General features: G+C 40.6%; 3 protein-coding genes across 3 annotated transcripts; all 3 read right to left on the bottom strand.

Annotated features, from left to right (window-relative positions):
- Positions 1-1,072: 1,072 nt before the first annotated feature.
- On the bottom strand, positions 1,073-6,232 carry smpdl3a (sphingomyelin phosphodiesterase acid like 3A; the record flags this gene model as incomplete). Its single annotated transcript, XM_083898640.1, has 8 exons — positions 1,073-1,378; positions 2,289-2,413; positions 2,656-2,836; positions 3,476-3,639; positions 3,724-3,820; positions 4,562-4,706; positions 5,513-5,726; positions 6,130-6,232. The coding sequence occupies 8 exons, from the start codon at positions 6,230-6,232 to the stop codon at positions 1,073-1,075; spliced, it is 1,335 nt and encodes a 444-aa protein (XP_083754766.1).
- A 1,182-nt stretch (positions 6,233-7,414) lies between these two features.
- Positions 7,415-9,682, bottom strand: LOC310934587 (fatty acid-binding protein, brain; the record flags this gene model as incomplete). Its single annotated transcript, XM_083898339.1, has 4 exons — positions 7,415-7,465; positions 9,133-9,234; positions 9,336-9,508; positions 9,610-9,682. 4 exons carry the CDS (start codon positions 9,680-9,682, stop codon positions 7,415-7,417), a joined length of 399 nt encoding a protein of 132 aa, XP_083754465.1.
- A 1,296-nt stretch (positions 9,683-10,978) lies between these two features.
- Positions 10,979-14,652, bottom strand: LOC310934842 (uncharacterized protein; the record flags this gene model as incomplete). Its single annotated transcript, XM_083898641.1, has 4 exons — positions 10,979-12,724; positions 12,807-12,827; positions 13,110-13,191; positions 14,481-14,652. 4 exons carry the CDS (start codon positions 14,650-14,652, stop codon positions 11,566-11,568), a joined length of 1,434 nt encoding a protein of 477 aa, XP_083754767.1. The 3' UTR covers positions 10,979-11,565.
- Positions 14,653-18,786: the final 4,134 nt, after the last annotated feature.

An 18,786-nucleotide genomic window follows, 5' to 3' on the forward strand; every position in this document is an offset into this window, starting at 1 on the left:
AATTTCCCCAGATTTAAGTATTAAACTATTATTGTTTAGATTAAATATGCAACTCGATAGAAATCCCTGAGGAATCAAAAGATCCAGACGATAAATGCGAGTAAATATAATTTTTCGGAGCAATAAACGCGATTTGAACGGTATCATTCGTCAAAGACTCTCAACTACAGTGCATGAGAGCAAGTGAAAGCTACGCAGGGTTCGCGGCGCAAGTATGAGATGCATTCAACGGACCCTAGTAAATTTCAACACTTGTAATGTTTTCTGTGATTATCACAGAATCTACTAATAACTCCTGCGAGAGGTGGCGAGGGAAAAAAAGGTATAGGGCCCGACATGGAGCCCTGTGGTACACCCCGGATTAATTTAGAGCTCTACGATGACAATTTGTTGATGCTCACGATAAAATGTACTAATTTATAAAGAAATATACCGCTCAGAATAAGATGTTGGACTGTTCTTCTGATAAATAAACAGACGAATACTCGTAACGCTTTAGTGTTGAGCAGCTTACGAGATGCATTCAAGAAGTCCTGTAACTCACCGAACAGTTACAGGGTAACCGACTGACGTTTTATTATCAAGTGAATAACTGAAAGGTGGTAAATATCATCAAAATATCTCTTATTTGTTCTTTTTTTCTTAAAAAAATCTGATTTAAGGAGACAAGTTCTTGTTCAACTCCAAAAAAAAGTATAGGGCCTCACATGGAGCCCTGCGGTACACCACAGATTATTATTACTATTTTATAAGAAATAAAACTAATCAGAATAAGATGTTCGGGTCTTAGATATAAACAGATTAATACTCCTGTGAGAATGTAACGGTTGTTTGTTTTTAAACGGCTTCTACTGGTGAGGAACCATTTTTTTGTACATTATAAAAGAATAGTTTTGTTTTTAAAAACAAACACTTTGATCACATGAAGCACGAGTTCGTAAAAAGTATAAAATAGTCAAGATTAACAGGGAGGCAGATCATTGAAAACCCTTTTTCCAAATTAAATGAGAGTAAAAAACGATTTAAAACGAGTCTCAAAATAAGAAATACGCCTCGCGTTTTTTCCGCGTCGCTACCATTTTCCCCGCGCGACACATCTGGAGTAGGACGCCTGGTCCACGCACAGGACGGCGCACACCTGGTTCACCATGCAGTCGCCCTCGCACCTGATGCTGCCGTCGTAGTTGACCATGAAGTTCCTGAAATAGAGGTCAAAGGCCTTGGTCTGCCGCAGCCTGAAGTTCAGGCCGAGCAGGAACAGGCTCCACGGCCGCAGGTCAGTCAGTCCAAAAGCCTCGGTCATGATATATTCAAGCCTCCAGTCGGGCCTTTGTTTCTCATTGGCTTCCGTCAGATTCAAATAGTACTGCCAGATATCCTTCAAAGCAAGAGAAAGGCACCAGAAGGGAGGGGAAGGGGGGGAGAGCGGGGAGAAAACGTATCTGAGACTCTTTTGAATTCCAGAAACAGTTTTTGTGTGAAGACTGACACCGCGATGAATCACAAAGAAGGACTTCTTTGTTGTTCTTTGAACACGGAGATAAAAGTTTGAGTCGAGTTGCCGACGTTTCGAGATTGATCTGAGTTTGTCCGTGTTTTCGTTTCTCTCCCGGTTATCTTTTTGTTTGGTGATGATTTTAATTTGTTTTTACAGGTTCGTTTCGATGGTTTAAGGACGGAAAAACTGTGATTTTTTTTGTGTGTGTGCTTTTATTCTTGTTGGGTTGTTTTGAACTGTACGGTTTAAAACGGCCAACTGGCAGAGGCTGCTATGGCAGCACTTTATCAGCCGTATTTTTGGAATAAGACGTCCAAAAATCACAGGCGTATATTTTTTTAGTGCTGTGCAATAGGTTAACGTCACGTTTCCATGACGAGCCCAGGCACCGTTTACCAGTTAGCTCCGTTAGCTGCATTAGCTCCTTTAGCTGCATTAGCTCCTTTTAGCAGGGCCTACAGGGGAACTGGAGCGGTCTGTTTATTAAAGAAAAAGAGCGGCGCTACAAATAACCAGCGCACCTGTGTACTGCGTATGTGCGCCCCTGTTTTTAAAGTTTAGCGTTACTTTAGAGACTAATTTTAACAATCGGGAGTCGCGTAAACATGACGTCACGCGCGTCTTTTTCCGGTCAGTCGTAATGGAAACGTTTGACAGCACTAATAGTTTTGCAACTATATTATTTGTAGCCAACCCAACGCGTAGCATTTGCAAAAGTTTGAATCAAGGCAACGCGATATCGGATGCGATATCGGATGCGATCGGGACGACGCGGCACGGAGCTTCTTACCAACACGCCGAAGTCCTCGGTGTCGTACAGGTACATGCGGAAAGCCGGGTTGTTGGAGTACGGCTCCGTGACGTGTTTGATGGGCGTCACCGCCGGGGACACGAACAGGGAGTTCAGGGGATTACCTGCAGATCAGAGGAAAGATTCGGTTTTTACAAACCTGACATGAGCGCCGTCATTCCTGTCTATAATGCTATATAATATAATTTATAATTGTCGCCACGTCTAGAGGCAGTAAAGGTAAAAAAGCATAGGGCCCAACATGGAGCCCTGTGGAACACCACAGATGAATAAATAAAGGCCCCGGATCCCTTTCAATAGAAAACATTAAACATTTTTATTTCTACGTCAAAGACGCACTCGTTACCTTGCTGGTCCAGAAGCACCATGATGCTGTCGCGGTGGGTGTGGCCATAGAAATGACCGGCGACCACGTGACTGTACTTCCTGAAGATGGACACCAGCCTCTCGTTGTGCGGTTCTCTGATCGCGGTGACGTTTCTGACAAACGGCAGATACCCGACGGGTACGTGGGCGATGACGTACACCTGAGGAACCACAGGGAAGTCAAGCTAGTTACTGGTTTACCACACGTGCAGTGTAGCGAGGAAGGAAGACGAGGTACGATGTTCTCTACACACTGTAAATATATTTATATACTGACTTAAAGGCCCAGTAATGCAAATTCAGGCGTTCTCTGCATGTCGGGAAAAAAAATGGGACAGAGGGAGACAGAGAGCGGGACTGTAGCTAAACCAGCACTGCGTCGTAATATTATGTGAATAAAGTCGTGAATCTTAGTGAATAAAGTCGCACTCTTTCGAGAAAAAAGTTGTAATCTTTCAGGAATAAAGTCGTAATATTATGAGAATGAAGTCGTAATTTTATGAGAATAATGTCGGAATCCTTGGAGAATAAAGTCGAAAACTTATGAGATTGAAGTTGTAATCCTTTGAGAATAAAGTCGTAATCTTATGAGAATAAAGTCGTAATTTAATGAGAATAAAGTCGTAAACTTGTGAGAATTAAGTCGTAATTTTCTTGCAATTTAATCTGCGCTTCACAAATAACGATTTACGTGATCTTTTAATATCAGCGCCAGAATTTTTGAAAAGATTGTGAAAGAAGTTCTGTTTGGACGAAAGAATCTCAGATCATCTCTTTTGTGGACATAAAAAAATCCAAACCTTCTCCAGACTCTGAGCAGCTCTATCCAAAGTCTTCTCCAGCCACTGGAACTGTCCAGCAGGGTCTGTCATGTTGCTGCTGACTTTATTTGGTCCATAGTAAAGGATGGTGTTGAGACTGACCACACGCAGACCAGGCTTCACCAGCTGAGAGTAGAAACCGCCTTCAACAGAGAAAGCATGAAAACCTCATAAACCTCACACACGTCATCGGTCCGTCGGTCTGAGAACCTACGATGGTGCTTCACCTTGAGAGAGCGTGAGCAGAGCTTCTGTCTGCAGCCACGGCTTCCACAGCTCAGCAGCAGCTTTGTAGATGGCGTTGGTGGAGGTCGGCATCTGGTCCTAGAACAACGAAACACAAACACAAACGGTTTGACGGTAAGTTCCTGGAATTAAATTGAGGATTTCAACAAGAATATGGAGCCAGATGATCAGCATCTGTGTCCAGCAGAAGGTCCAGCAGAAAGTCCAGTAGGAGGTCAATCAGAAGGTCTAACAGAAGGTCAATCAGAAGGTCAATCAGGTCTAACAGAAGGTCAATCAGAAGGTCCAGCAGAAGGTCTAACAGAAGGTCAATCAGAAGGTCTAACAGAAGGTCTAACAGAAGGTCTAACAGAAGGTCTAACAGAAGGTCAATCAGAAGGTCAATCAGAAGGTCAATCAGAAGGTCTAACAGAAGGTCTAACAGAAGGTCAATCAGAAGGTCTAACAGAAGGTCAATCAGAAGGTCTAACAGAAGGTCTAACAAGGTCAATCAGAAGGTCTAACAGAAGGTCTAACAGAAGGTCAATCAGAAGGTCTAACAGAAGGTCTAACAGAAGGTCTAACATAAGGTCTAACAGAAGGTCAATCAGAAGGTCTAACAGAAGGTCAATCAGAAGGTCTAACAGAAGGTCAATCAGAAGGTCTAACAGAAGGTCTAACAGAAGGTCAATCAGAAGGTCCACCAGGAGTTTTTGTAAAAATTTCACGCTAACCATGATGATCATGAAATACTACATTTTTCATACCTGTGACTAAATATTCTGTGAAAAACTTGATGAAATGACACAATGATGAAATAATCCCTTAATCTTAATCTACCTGTGGCCAGTAGTCGTGGTTCCCCAGCGCAGGAAAGACCGTCAGGTTGGGGAAGTGTTGTCTGACCGTCTGCGTCATGTTCCCGATCACCTCGATCACCATCTCTGTGGAGAGGTCGTCCACGTGGACGTGGGGCGGACTGTCACTGTGGGGGGAGACCAGAATTATAATCCTAATCTGGATTAAGTGCAGCTAACCTGCAGATTTTTAAACAGTGTTGTTATCACTGACACAGAATGGCAGCCAATGAGTTGTTTAAGGAGACGATGACAAAAGATTTCCGAGATTTCTTTGCATTAAATCACAGCTGTGGGAATATTGAGCGACAAACACGGCTGGATCAGCTGATACTGCAGAGATTACAAGATGGAATTCCCCTTAAAAAAGACCAGGAACAATAGAATAAAGCACAATAAGGACATAAACAATAAGTGAATTGTCCTCTTAAAGCTTTAAAAACATGCTTGTTTAAGACGGGCTAATCTGACGAGCTGCAGATTAAGGTGTGGACGCCTGTCTGACTGTTTGTTTGTTTGTTTGTATTTTAATCGACAACCAGGAAGTGACTCGGTCACAACCAGGAAGTGACTCGGTCACAGTCGGGTGCTCGTGCAGAAACCACAGAGGTAATCGTGTCATAATAAGAAGACAATGTGAAACTGTGGGTTTTGTAAAAGAGGAAGTGGTACTTTGTGATTTACTGACACACACACACACACACACACAGTGTGACCATAGTAAAAATGTCATGTTTTTGAGTAAATCTGCATATGTGTGTGTGTGTCTCAGTCCTCACGACTTTAAATTACTTTTTTTTAGGGTTAAGATTGAGGTCAAAAGTCAGGGTCAAGAATCTCCAGTGACTCTGATTATGATGTCGCAAGACTGTAAAACACATTTTGACTAATGTTGTACTTTTTTTTTTTCTCCACCCCTCTGTCCAACACTGACCCGGTCCATATGATGAAGTCCTGCTGCCGTGTGAGCGGAGCCATGTTGGCGAACGCCGACTGGATGAGGCGATACGGCGAGTCGCACAGGAAGTCGCCGAACGGGCCAGCGTTTTTGGCGGGGGCTCCTTTGGAGGAGAAGCAGACCTTGGTGGGGTCCGACGTCAGGTGGTAGGTGGGGTCCAGGTGGAGGTCAGTGATGTGCCAGAACCTGCCTGCATATCATGTTATAATGTGTATTTTTATTTATTATTGGTACAAAACCTATATTTTCTGATGAAAATAGCATCTAAATGACACAGAACTTCTAGTTTCACAGTGTTATGAACAAACTTTCAATCAGTATTGATATAAAAAAAACAAATAATGTCATAAAAACTAGATTAATCGTGATTCAGGCAAGACTCCATTTAAAAATCGGTTAATTTTGAGTTCCTTCAGTATTCACAAATAAACTGTGTGTTTTTCAATTACTTTTTTGGAGTGGTATGAATCCACTAACTCTTAGGGTAAATTAGGCGTGTGTGGCATCCGGATTAAAGCTCTTATTTTGGGGGAAAATGCTGAAATGACACACTGTAAGAAACGGAACTCCTTATGAGCGGGGATTCGGCTTACCTGTGCCCGACCGGAAGCTGCCTCCTGTCGGTGCCGCTGCCAGCGGAGCAGCGCTGCTCAGAAGCAACAACAACAGCGACACAAAACACCAAAGTTGAGCCATGTTGTTCTGTCTGTTAAAAAGTGACAGTAACGCGAATCACATCACGCTTTAAGAGCTAAAAACACACCGACCGCAGAAGTGGGTCATTCCTCTGTGTCGCAACCAGGAAGTAGAGTGATCGAAAAACCGGTCACCTGACATTGTTGTGAGCCGAGAGAGCGGAAGTTGGGTTTTCCCTGAAAATACCGGAAATAAAGAGAAGACGCGAAAGAATTCACCTTTTAATTTATTTAAAATGCTAATAGTTTATGACATTTACTGTAATTTTCTGATATATACTTTTTTTTTTAGAAGTTTTAGAAGTAAAAGTACTTGTAGGTTGTGGGTTAAATTCCTGTTCCTATTATTATCAATAATAATAATAATGATGATGATAATAAATATAAATATAAAATAAAGTACAGATACTTGGATGTTTAATATCAAACCATTTGATGAATTATTCTTTTATAGAACGGCCAGAACTGGTCAAAATTGTTAATTTATGTATTTATTTATTAATTAATTAATCACTTCATTCATTCATTCACACAAATGGAACAAAACAAACTTAAAAAATAAACTATTTGTTAGTTGTTAAAAAACCTTTTTTATTTATTTATGTTGTAAGAAGAACGCACACGTTCCAATCAAAAGCTTTTGTGTGTTGTGTTAATGTGAATAAAGTTTATTGAAAAAACAAACAAACTTGTGTTGGCCCCTTCAGTAGACCTTGGAGAACTTCTATTTATATGTATATTACATGTTTTTATATGTAATTAATACAGTAAATGTCATATACTTGAAGATTTTTACTTTTGAAGTCATATTATTTTTATTAAAAGTGACTTTTTCTGTTAATTTGACTCAAAGTATGACTTTAATGTACTTTTATACAAACTCCAGCCGAGGTGAGTGTCAGTAAATGACAGAAGAGACAGAGACGTTTACTCCTTGTGTCTTTTTATTTGTTCTGGTTTTTCAAACACAGGTTGGTAAAGACGATCCATCGTCGCCACAGACGTCAGTTCTCACGTACAAAACAAAAAACAAAAAAAAAGAGAGAGAAAAGAGATCGTATAAAATGTGCAGCCTGCGGTTTCATGGACGCGTGGAGGGAGACGAGCAGAGCGCAGTCACTCAATAATAATTAGAACATCAACACTTCCTGCCTGGGTTTGAGACGCCGTCGCTCGGCAACGCTCATGCCTTCTCGTAGGTGCGGACAGCGTGGATGTCTTCAAAGGTCAGATCCTGCAGGGGGGGGAGGGGGAGGGGGAGGGGGAGAGGACAGTTACCATGACGATCACATTATCCCTTTACTTAAGTGATTAAGTGGAGAAGGTCTTTAGCAGCCGGACTGCGAGCTCGTTTACTTTGATTCAGGAGCAGAAGAAAAGGTCATTTTCACGGAGAAAAGACGATAATTTACTGCGATAAAAAAAATAAAAAAATAACGTAAAGAACAGAAAGATCGTATTCCTTTACCGAGTGGACTTTGGCGGGAAGTTTGCGATTTTTAAAGGTTTTGTGTGAATTTAGCGACAAATTCAACAGAAAGATCGGAATTCATGTTAGCGTTTTTCGTTTTTTAATCCGAACTCAGGAATTTGAACTTTTAGCGACTTTAACCGTACATTTCAAACTTTTGTCGCGTTTGTTTCACAGTAAATCGTACAGTAGCGTGATAGATTTTTACGACTTCTCAACTGAGGGAAAGTGAGCGCCCTTTGGCGGAAGCTTGCGTTTTTAAATTTTTTTTTTTTTTTTTTTTTGTGAATTTAGCTACATTTACGAAATGACGTCTGGTGCATTTTCAATTCTTCAGCAGAAAGATCGGAATTCATATTAGCGTTCCGTTTGTAGTCGGAACTCTGGGATTTCAAACTCGGAAACTCCAGGGTGGCTGCTACCGTACGAAATTTTAGCTAACTTTTAGCGTTAATTTTAAACCTTTTATCGCGTTTGTTTCACAGTAGTATGCGCGAGCGAAATACTAGCCCGAGATACGTTATGCTTTTTTTCCGACTTCTCAACTGAGGGAAAGTGAGCGCTCTTTGGCGGAAGTTTGCGTTATTCGTTTTTTGTGAATTTAGCCACGTTTACGAAACGACGTCTGGTGCATTTTAAATTCTTCAGCAGAAAGATCGGAATTCACATTAGGGTTACGTTTGTAGTCGGAACTCAGGGATTTCAAACTCGGAAAACTCCAGGGTGGCTGCTACCGTACGCACTTTTAGCTAACTTTTCACGTTAATTTTAAACAACAAAAAACAGAAAGAACAGAAAGATCGGATTCCTTTACCGATCACCCTGCGAAGATTCGAGTGGACTTCGGAATGAGGGGAAAACTGAACGGCCTTTGGTGGGAAGTTTGCGATTTTTCAGGCTTTTTTGTGAATTTAGCGACGGATTCAACAGAAAGATCGGAACTCATATTAGGGTTCCGTTTGTAGTTTGAACTAGGGGATTTCAAACTCGGAAACTACAGGGTGGCTGCTACCGTATGAAGTTTAAGCTAACTTAGCCCAAGATACGTTATACAAATTTCCGACCTTCTCAACTGGAATGGACTCGGAAAGGGGCGTCACCCCCACTTCCGACTTGCAAGTTACGATAAAAAAAAAAAAAAAAAGGAATGTGGCTCTTGAAACATGAATATTTATAATTTAATGTAAATTAATTGGTGCTATATTCCATCAAATTTGCATAATCAAGATTTTATTTTTTACGCTACTTTCTTCTAAGACTAGACTGTGAATCATATTTCCTTATTTGTTTTTATGTATTGAGATAAGAGGAGCCATCTCGTTTAAGAGGGTTCTCTCAAACAAACAATAAAACACCAAATATGTGGATGAAAAAACTCGTATACTATACTATACATGTACTTGTACACGATTTATAAGACGGCGTCTTACCATGACCAACTTGCCGTCCTTGATTTCTCGGACGAACTTGGTCTCTTTGCCGTCCCACTTCTGGACGTGGACCAGCTTGTCTCCGTCCAGGGACACGGTGGACTGAAAAGAAAGAAAAGTAAAGTAAGGGACCGTGTTTAAAAACTTTACACTGCATAATAACACAGAAAACAGGAACAGTGAAGTTTCCGACGCTCCCTCACTTTGCAGCTCCTGTCGTCGGCGGTGTTCTCGTCGAACTCCTCCCCCAGTTTGAAGGAGATCTCCGTGTTTTTGAAGGTGCTCTGCGTGCGCAGCGTCACCTTGTCGCCGTCCTGGCTGATGACCACGGTGGGTTTGGTCACGTTACCCACCTGACGCGTGGCAAAGCCCACGCCTGAGGACGAGGACACAGAGGACACAGAGAGAGACAGAGTTAGCGTCCTCACATCAGTTTGACGTCATTTAAACAAAATAAGAGCGGCGTCTGTGACTCACCCAGCGCTTTCATGTAGTCGTCAAAGTTCTCGCTGTCGACGAGTTTCCAAGTGGCACAGAAGGCGTCGACCATGGTGACGGTGGAGTGAGTGAGTGAGTGAGTGAGTGAGTGAGTGAGAGAATAAACGAGTGAATGAATGAGCTGCAGCTTCTTGAAAGTTTTTACCCCCTTGTGAGTTTTTTCACTCCTTCTTCTTTTTATTAAGCTCGGCGCAGGACGGGCCGGCCCCCGCGCTCTGATTGGTTCAGGAGATCTTTGTCCCGAGCTGTGATTGGGTCGTGGAAGTGGGTCATGGTCTGATGGATGCTTCAAATGATGCTGTGTGTGTGTGTGTGTGTTGGGGGGGGGTCTTAGTAGAAATAAAGGAGTCAAATTAGCCATTTATACGCCTGATGATGTCATTACGCACAACATAATATATATATTTATGTTAATCTGAACTCTTTTATTCAGTTTTAGCATCAGGTGTGAATTATATTCCGCCGCCCTTTAATTTAATCTGTATCTGTTTGAATTTATCACCGTTTCTTTTTGCAAAGTTTGCAAAGTTGGGTTCAAACAAAGGAATGAATCAGATTTTTTTGCTTACAGCTAATCCAGATTTACGTTGTGATTAATTTACACCATTTTAATCCGTTCGTGTGTGTGTGTGTGTGTGTGTGTGTGTGTGTGTGTGTGTGTGTGTGTGTGTGTGTGTGTGTGTGTGGAATGTGCTCTGTCGGGGAGCAGCGTCACTGAAGCAGAATCAGTGAGTTTGACGGCCTTTTGTCCTCGACTGCATTAACAGCCCCCCCTCCAACTACTGTTTACTCATGCTCAACACACACACTAATTACTAACGTCCATGAGTGTGTGTGTGTGTGTGTGTGTGTGTGTGTGTGTGTGTGTGTGTACATTTGTTACCACTGACACAGTCACTTATATTTAAACTCATGATTTACATTTAAGTGGAAAATTATACTTTCTTTTGGGATTTTGTGCAGATATTGATAGATAGATAGATAGATAGATAGATAGATAGATAGATAGATAGATAGATAGATAGATAGATAGATAGATAGATAGATAGATAGATAGTGCCACCCTGTGGTGAGACATGGCAATGCATCAGAATCATGATGTCAGGTATAGTAAATTAAGTGTATAGATATAGTGATTTAAAGTGTGGTCGACCAAATGGTTGAGTCGTACTTTAAAGGGTTAAAGTTTATGTCGCATTTAAAAAAATAACAAAAAAATAAACCCATCAGATTAAATCGTCCTTTACTTAAACATATTTATGTTGTGAAAACATACAGTACATTTTTTTCACCCTGGTATAATAATAATATATATTTATAAGGGTTACATTGTAGTTAAAGTGCGATTGTGATGTCGTGTCCGACAAGAGCAGCTCATTCTTGAAATATGACGTCACGACATCAGCGAGTCCAAAAAACAAAAAAACGGTGGAGCTCAAAGACGACGTCGACGTCGTTTACGCTTTTATAAATCTTTTACTGAACCACAAATAATATATTACTCTGTAACGACGCAAAGAAACGACATTTACCTTGACCTCGGCTCGCCACGGAAAACCAAACCGAGCTGAGCCGTGCTGGAACTGTATAGTGGAAAAGCGTCATATATTATCTCCAATGTGTGTAGCATATTTTCCGTTACAGCGCCACTTACAGGCCTGGCATATGTACAACAGCGTTTCGGGAGGAGGTTTGTGTGGAGACATTTCCCCCGAAAAATATGCCAGGAAAAAGTTTCAAAACGACAAAGAAGGTTGTATTCGTTCCATCATGACCATCAGGCCCGAGGAAACCGAGGAAGAATTCGCAGCATTTACGCAGGTCTTGGGTTCCTGCTAATCCCGGTCATTTGACCCGATAATCCATGCTGATTTACCATATTCTGACTGCTCAAAAACAGGTTAACATCGGGACATTCACGTCGTATCCAACAGCTCACGTCATTTCACCTGTGTGGACCCGGAGATGACTTTTCATATTCGATGACTTGTGGAATCTCTTCCCACAGGTGTTGCAGGAAAAAGGCTTCTCGCCCGTGTGAGTTCTTATGTGAATCTTCAAGGGGCTACTGCTCACAAAACCTTTCCCGCATATCAAGCAAGAATACGGTTTCTCTCCCGTGTGAAGTCTCATGTGAACTTTAAGGACACAACTGCGCACAAAGTTCTTACCGCAAACTTCGCAGGAAAAGGGCTTTTCGCCCGTGTGCACTCTCGTATGCTTCTTCAAAGCCGACGAGTTGTTAAACCTTTTCTCGCAGGTGCCGCAAGAGTACGGTTTCTCTCCCGTGTGCGTTCTGATGTGGACTTTCAGATCGCCGTTGCCCATGAAACACTTGCCACATATCTGACATGAATATGGCTTCTCGCCCGTGTGCGTCCTGACGTGGATTCTCAAATCGCCGCTCGACACAAAACACTTCCCGCACGTTTCGCAGGCGTACGGCTTTTCGCCAGTGTGCAACCTCGCATGCTTATTGAACGATGAGACATCACTGAATCCTTTGCCGCAGGTCTCGCATGAAAACGGCCTTTCGCCTGTGTGGGTTCTCATGTGGTTATTCCGGGCGCTGCTACGCCGAAAGGCTTTCCCGCATATTTCGCAGGGGTGTGGCCTCTCGTCCGTGTGCGTTTTCATGTGCCGCCTCAACGCAGAAATGGTCATAAAAGCTTTCCGACACATTTTGCATAAATATGGCTTCTCTCCTGTGTGGACCCTCTGGTGTATCTTTAACTGACTCAGATACAAAAACGTTCTTCCGCACGTGTCACACTTTTTGGACTTGACTTGACCTGTGTTGGTGTTTGGCATGTGATCGTTTTGTTCGTTACTGTGACTCGTCACCGTCGTCATCGATCCCGAGTCCTCAGGTTCGTCTCCCGTCTGATGTGGACTCTCAGCTCCAGCAGAAAGGAGCTGGTCGTCAGCGTCTCCTTCTGGTTCCATGTGATCACTTTCCTCATCATCATCAAAACTCACGATGAAGGTGTCGACCTCCTCCTTCAGTTCAAGCTGCTCCTGCTCCTGACTGGTGCAGATTTCCTCCTCTTCTTCTTCTTTAATCTGTAGAGACTCTGGTTCCTCTTGGTCCAGACTGGAGTTACAGAGCTGCTGCTCAGTGAGAACCTCCTCCTCCTCCTCTTCATCCTCCTCCTCCTCTTCCTCCTCCTCCTTACAGATGAACTGCTGTGGAAGATCTGGAGACACAAAGAGGAACAAGGAAGGTTATGACGACATTAGGGTAAAACAGAAACTTTGCTTCAGATCTGAGGATGCATCACATTACTCTACAGGTTCTGACAGAGACTTATATCAACTTTAATTATAGCATAATAATAATAATAATAATAATAACAGGGATGACATGATGATGATAATTGCCTTGAAACTGGATCTAGATCCTGGAGGACAGAGAGAGGGAGGACAGGAAGGAAAGACACAAACTAGGTTAATGACGTATAATTAAGTCATATTTATACCCTGTGAGTGTGAGTGCACCACAGGAATTCCCCCAGCAGTTTAGGTCTACAGCAGCACAACTGAGACATGGTCCAGGTCTCCCTGAAACGTATGAGTGTCTTTAATCACATATAATATACGTGTAAATAAAGAAGATACTTGTACTTTTACTCCAGGATCCCCTTTAAGATACTTTATACAAGGCTGATGCTCACTGGTATCACAACAGTCGACACTGAAGCAGCAAACGAAATGGAACTCGGCCATCATTTATTTGGCTCGTCCATGTGCCAGTGGGGGTTTTTGAGGCAAAAATAGATATTAAATGTCAACAGTTTACTTTTTATTAGATCTGAAACAATTACTCGAGTAATCGGTGATTAAATCGATGACTGAACGGATCGTCGACTGTTTTGATTGAGCCTTTTTTCGGTTTTGAGGGATTAAAACAAGATTTCTAAATATAAATATTTTTATATATTTCTTCGTTTTAAATATTTTCTTCGTTTCTTTGAAGAAACATTTTTCGACATTTTCAAAAGATAACTTGATCAATCGAAAAAACACTATAGGACACTATAAAATATAATCGACTTCTTAAACATCATACATGCAACACAAATCTACTTATTTTATATATGTATATACATATACATATATATGTATATGTATATATATATACACATATATATATACGTATAAACATATATACATATATGTGTATATATATAAATATATATATAAGTATATACATATATATATATATATATAAGTATATACATATATACATATATATGTATATATAAGTATATACATATATAAATGTATATATATACGAATATATATACACATATACATATGTATATATATACATACATATGTATGTATATATATACATATATGTATATATATATACATACATATGTATGTATATATATACACATATATGTACATATATGCATATATATACTCATATACATATATACACAGATATATGCATATATACATATATACACATATATATGTATATACACATATGCACATATATACATATATACACATATATGCATATATATACTCATATACATATATACACAGATATATGCATATATACATATATACACATATATATGTATATACACATATGCACATATATACATATATACACATATATACATTCACATATATATACTTATACATATATAAACATATATACACACATATAAACAAAACGTTATAGATGCTATTATCTTCATTTTACGGCTCTTTAAATACTCCTGCTCGTCCTTCTCTGTTGTTACGGGTCAAAATGGCCGCTGTTGGACAAAATGAATGTTGTTGTTGTTAAATTTATTCTAATGAACACGTTTATTTATCGAGTCGTCACACACCGATCCGCTGGAGCTTCACGTCCGGTCTCCAGGTGACCTCCAGCAGCCTGCGCTGACGGTCCACGTCCTCCTCGTACTCGGCGATCGTTTTCTCGAAAGCCCGGAAAATGTCCTCGGCGGCGGCGCTGAGCCGCTCGCTGATTAAACCCCGCAGGAAGTGGAGCGAAGACATCGCTGCGTCGCTCACGTCTTCGGCCCGGGTTTATGCGCCTGCGGGGCGGGGGGACGAACAACAACAACACCGCTGTCAACAACCGAGCCGTCCTCGGAGCTAATGCTAATGCTAATGCTGCCAACTCACTGAGCGCTTCTTCTTCTTCTTTCGCATTAAACGGCAGCTTACAATTACGAATGCGCTTCACCGCCACCTGCTGGTGGCACTGCACTCCTACAGCAGCGTCCACACAGTGTGTGTGAAGTTAGGGGGTGAAATATAAATTATATTTAAGAAGGGATAAATTATTTAAAGACAACTTTTACATTAAAACACACGCTTAGGAAAAAGTATTTGTTTTTTTAGATATTATAATTATTTGAGCTCTAATGTTCTGGCAGCAGGACTTAAACTGATCTCTGCTGCCCCCTTGTGGGAACATATGGACAGTAACTTAACATTGACAACTCCATTTTTGCACAGTTGATGTTTCCATAATTGAGAGAATTAAAAAAAAAAAGTACAGCACAAGAAATTCATGTCAATAACTGATATTTGCAGATTTGAAAAAAAAAATCAGATTTGAACAATTTGGTGCAAAATTGCGTTCAGCCAAAGATGGCGGAACTTCTTGTTGGGTTTAAACCACAGGTCCTCGTAATAAATGCGTGTACGAACTTTCGCTCATGTACGTTAAACCCGACACCACATGACGTCAGCTTTTAGTGAGTTCACGCCTCCAAAAATGCGATTCATTTCTAGGAAAAATAAGAAGTAATAACAATAAAAAAGAGGGCCTGAGCGCACATAAAAGCTTTGAATTAAAAGAACAAGCTGTCAATCTAGAATAAAGACTTTAAATGACAACAATAATCCACGTTGAAACACATTTTTATTTCTCAGCATCAACATCACATCACATCACAGGCATCAGAAAAGTAGCACAGGAACTCAAAACTTTTATTTACAGGTCTTTAAATAGGACAATATATGTTAAATAATATAATAAAATATATAATGTAAACAAAAAACACTGCTCTGCTTGTGTGTGATGTTCCTAACTGATGATCATTGGAGTCTCACATCACTAAATTAATTTCATAAGGTGCTGCAGTGGCTTCTCACCTGTGCTGAGTTTTCATGTGGACGTTCAATGTCCTTTGGAGCATAAAGCATTTATTACAAATGTGGCACACATGTGGCTTCTCAATGGCGTGAGTTCTTTTGTGGATTATCACAGCCGAACTTTGTCGGAAACACTTTCCACACGTCTCGCAAGCAAACGGCTTGTTGCCCGTGTGACTTATCATGTGGACTCTCAAGCCGTCCTTGCGCGAAAAGCCTTTCTTACAAACGCTGCAAATATAGGGCTTCTCGCCCGTGTGAATTCTTTTGTGAAACACCAAATTAGGCTCAGTTCGAAAACACTTTCCACATGCTTCACAAGAAAACGCCTTGTCGCCCATGTGAATTATCATGTGGACTTTCAAACAGTCCTTACGCGAAAAGCCTTTCTTACAAATGCTGCAAATATACGGCTTCTCACCCGTGTGAATTTTTTTGTGCATCACCAAATGGGTAATTTGTCGAAAGCAATTCCCACAAGTTTCACAAGAAAATGGCCTCTCACCTGTGTGAGTTCTCTTGTGGACATTCAAGGCACATTTATTAGCAAAGCATTTCTTACAAATGTGGCACACGTGGGCCTTTTTACCCATCATTTTTATCTTGTTTCCTGTCTGATCTTGACTCTCAGCTACGGCAGAGAGGAGCTGGTGGTCAGTGTCTGGTTCTGGCTCCATGTGATCACTTTCTTCATTATCAGGAGTCAACATAAAGGTATCAGCCTCCTGCTCCAGTTCAAGCTGCTCCTGCTCCTGACTGGTATAGATTTCCTCATCTTCCACTTTAATCTGTATAGACCCTGGTTCCTCTTGGTCCAGACTGGTGTAGATTTCCTCCTCTTCCACTTTAATCTGTAGAGATTCTGGTTCCTCTTGGTCCAGACTGGTGTAGATTTCCTCCTCTTCCACTTTAATCTGTAGAGATTCTGGTTCCTCTTGGTCCAGACTGGTGTAGATTTCCTCCTCTTCTACTTTAATCTGTAGTGTCTCTGGTTCCTCCGGGTCCAGAGTGGAGTTCCACTCCTGGTTCCAGAGCTGCTCATTATTGATGTGCTGATGTGGAGGCTCTGGAGGAGGAACGAGGAACAGATTACGCCAGTTCATCACAGGGTCAATGACGTGACGCCTAAATATACTGTCCAACTGCATTTTTTCTTGTTGAAAATATATTCTACAAAACTAAAATATGCCATATATATGTTTACTTCCTTTCCTCTATGTGTAACCACTTACATTTTTCAAAAAATCATTAGGCATTTCATCCGGGCATGCATCCAGTTTTGGATATTTGTTAAAAATGTATCTAAATCTATTCAAATTTATTTTCTGCACTATCTGGCATAACTTCTTAAGTGTTTTGTAACCTCACGTGGAATTACAATGATCTTGTAACGATATTTCCACCTTATTTACGCTAGTAAACTTTGTCCGAGTACGTCCATTTTATGAAATATCATGTGGTGCGACCATGAAGAAATCACCATTTTGGAGCTTTAATTTTGAAAGCCACCCCAAGACAGGAAGTTATATCACCAACAATTTTGCAGATGGCTGGTAGATAGACTAATCTGGATGTCACATGGTATGACCTAAAAAAGATGATATATATTGATTTATTTTAACAAATTCAGAAAGAAAAGAAAAAAAAGTGATGCCTTCTTTCTGTCGCACAATGGGGTAAGCTGACATTAGGGGCATTTTGTTTACATTTGCATCATGTTTATGCATTTTACAGGAAAAATAAGCGTGCAAACTACATGCAAAACGGTGAACGTGACTTTATCGGAATGAGGATTATATCAGTATGTATGACAATTCAACAGAAATCCAAATAATGAGTTTCTAGACGCATCATATTACTAAGAACTTGTGAAAAAAAGGTTAAATCTGTTGATTAAAATAATAATTTTTTCAAGATGATTGACGGTTGCACCACATGACATTTTGGAGGGTTATGACCAATTCATTAACGTAAAAAAAAAAAAAAAAATGTCGTAATTCATGATTTTAACATGTATGCATGTACACATGAGATTGTAATTATGTAGAAATTTATAGTTATCATATTTTTAAATTTACCTGTCAAAAAAACCTTATACGTTATATGTCAGAATCAGTGAAAATCGTTCGTAATTTACGTCATTTACGTCCCCACGCGAGTCACGTTGACGTGTTAGTATTGATGAATCAGATCAGTGTGCTTGTACAGACCTATCCGCTGTAACCTGACTTGAGGTTGACCAACGATCTCCAACAGTTTCCGCTGACGATTCACCTCTGCCTCGTACTCGACGATGATATTCTCTACGTGTGTGAATATTTCTTCCGCAGCAGCAGTTAGTCGCTCTTTTATCAAACCTCTCAAACACTGAAGTGAAGACATCGCGAAAAAAAGTGGAATATTTAAGCGCGACACGTCAAAAAAAAAACACCGTAATGTCTTTCTGTTTTCGTAGCAACGGACCGAGCTAACGGCGCTAGTATTTCCGTTTCCTGTTCTTTGACGTATACGCGGCCAACGACCGCCACCTCGTGGTGTGGAAGATGGAACTGCAGCACAACAGGAAAATTGGAACAAGTACCTATAATTATATTATATTACATTATATTAGCAATATTTATTTTAATAAATATGATTTCCAGGTTTGTTAAACACTGATCAACATTTTTCAACACTATATTAAGGTGTTGACAATACTATATATATAAAGACAATGCTATATATGAACACAGATTTAGGATTAACACTTTGAACCTCTAAGCTCCAAACATTAGGCAGCCACGGAGAAACAGGAGAGGAGCTAGCTCGACGCGCTCTTTCCGTTTCCTGTTCTTTGAGTTTAAACTGGCCAAACTACCGCCACCTCGTGGTGTGGAAGCGTTCAGGGTCCCAAAAAACGTGATTAATTTGGAGGAAAAATATCAAACTATTTTTTGTTGTTTTTTTAAAGGGCATTTAAAAGCTTCAAATTTAAAGAACAAACTGTCATTATAGAATAAAGACTTATAATAATCCACGTATGCTCAT

This window comes from Microchirus variegatus (genome assembly GCF_963457635.1).
Source record: "Microchirus variegatus genome assembly, chromosome: 12".
Taxonomy (NCBI): Eukaryota; Metazoa; Chordata; class Actinopteri; order Pleuronectiformes; family Soleidae; genus Microchirus; species Microchirus variegatus.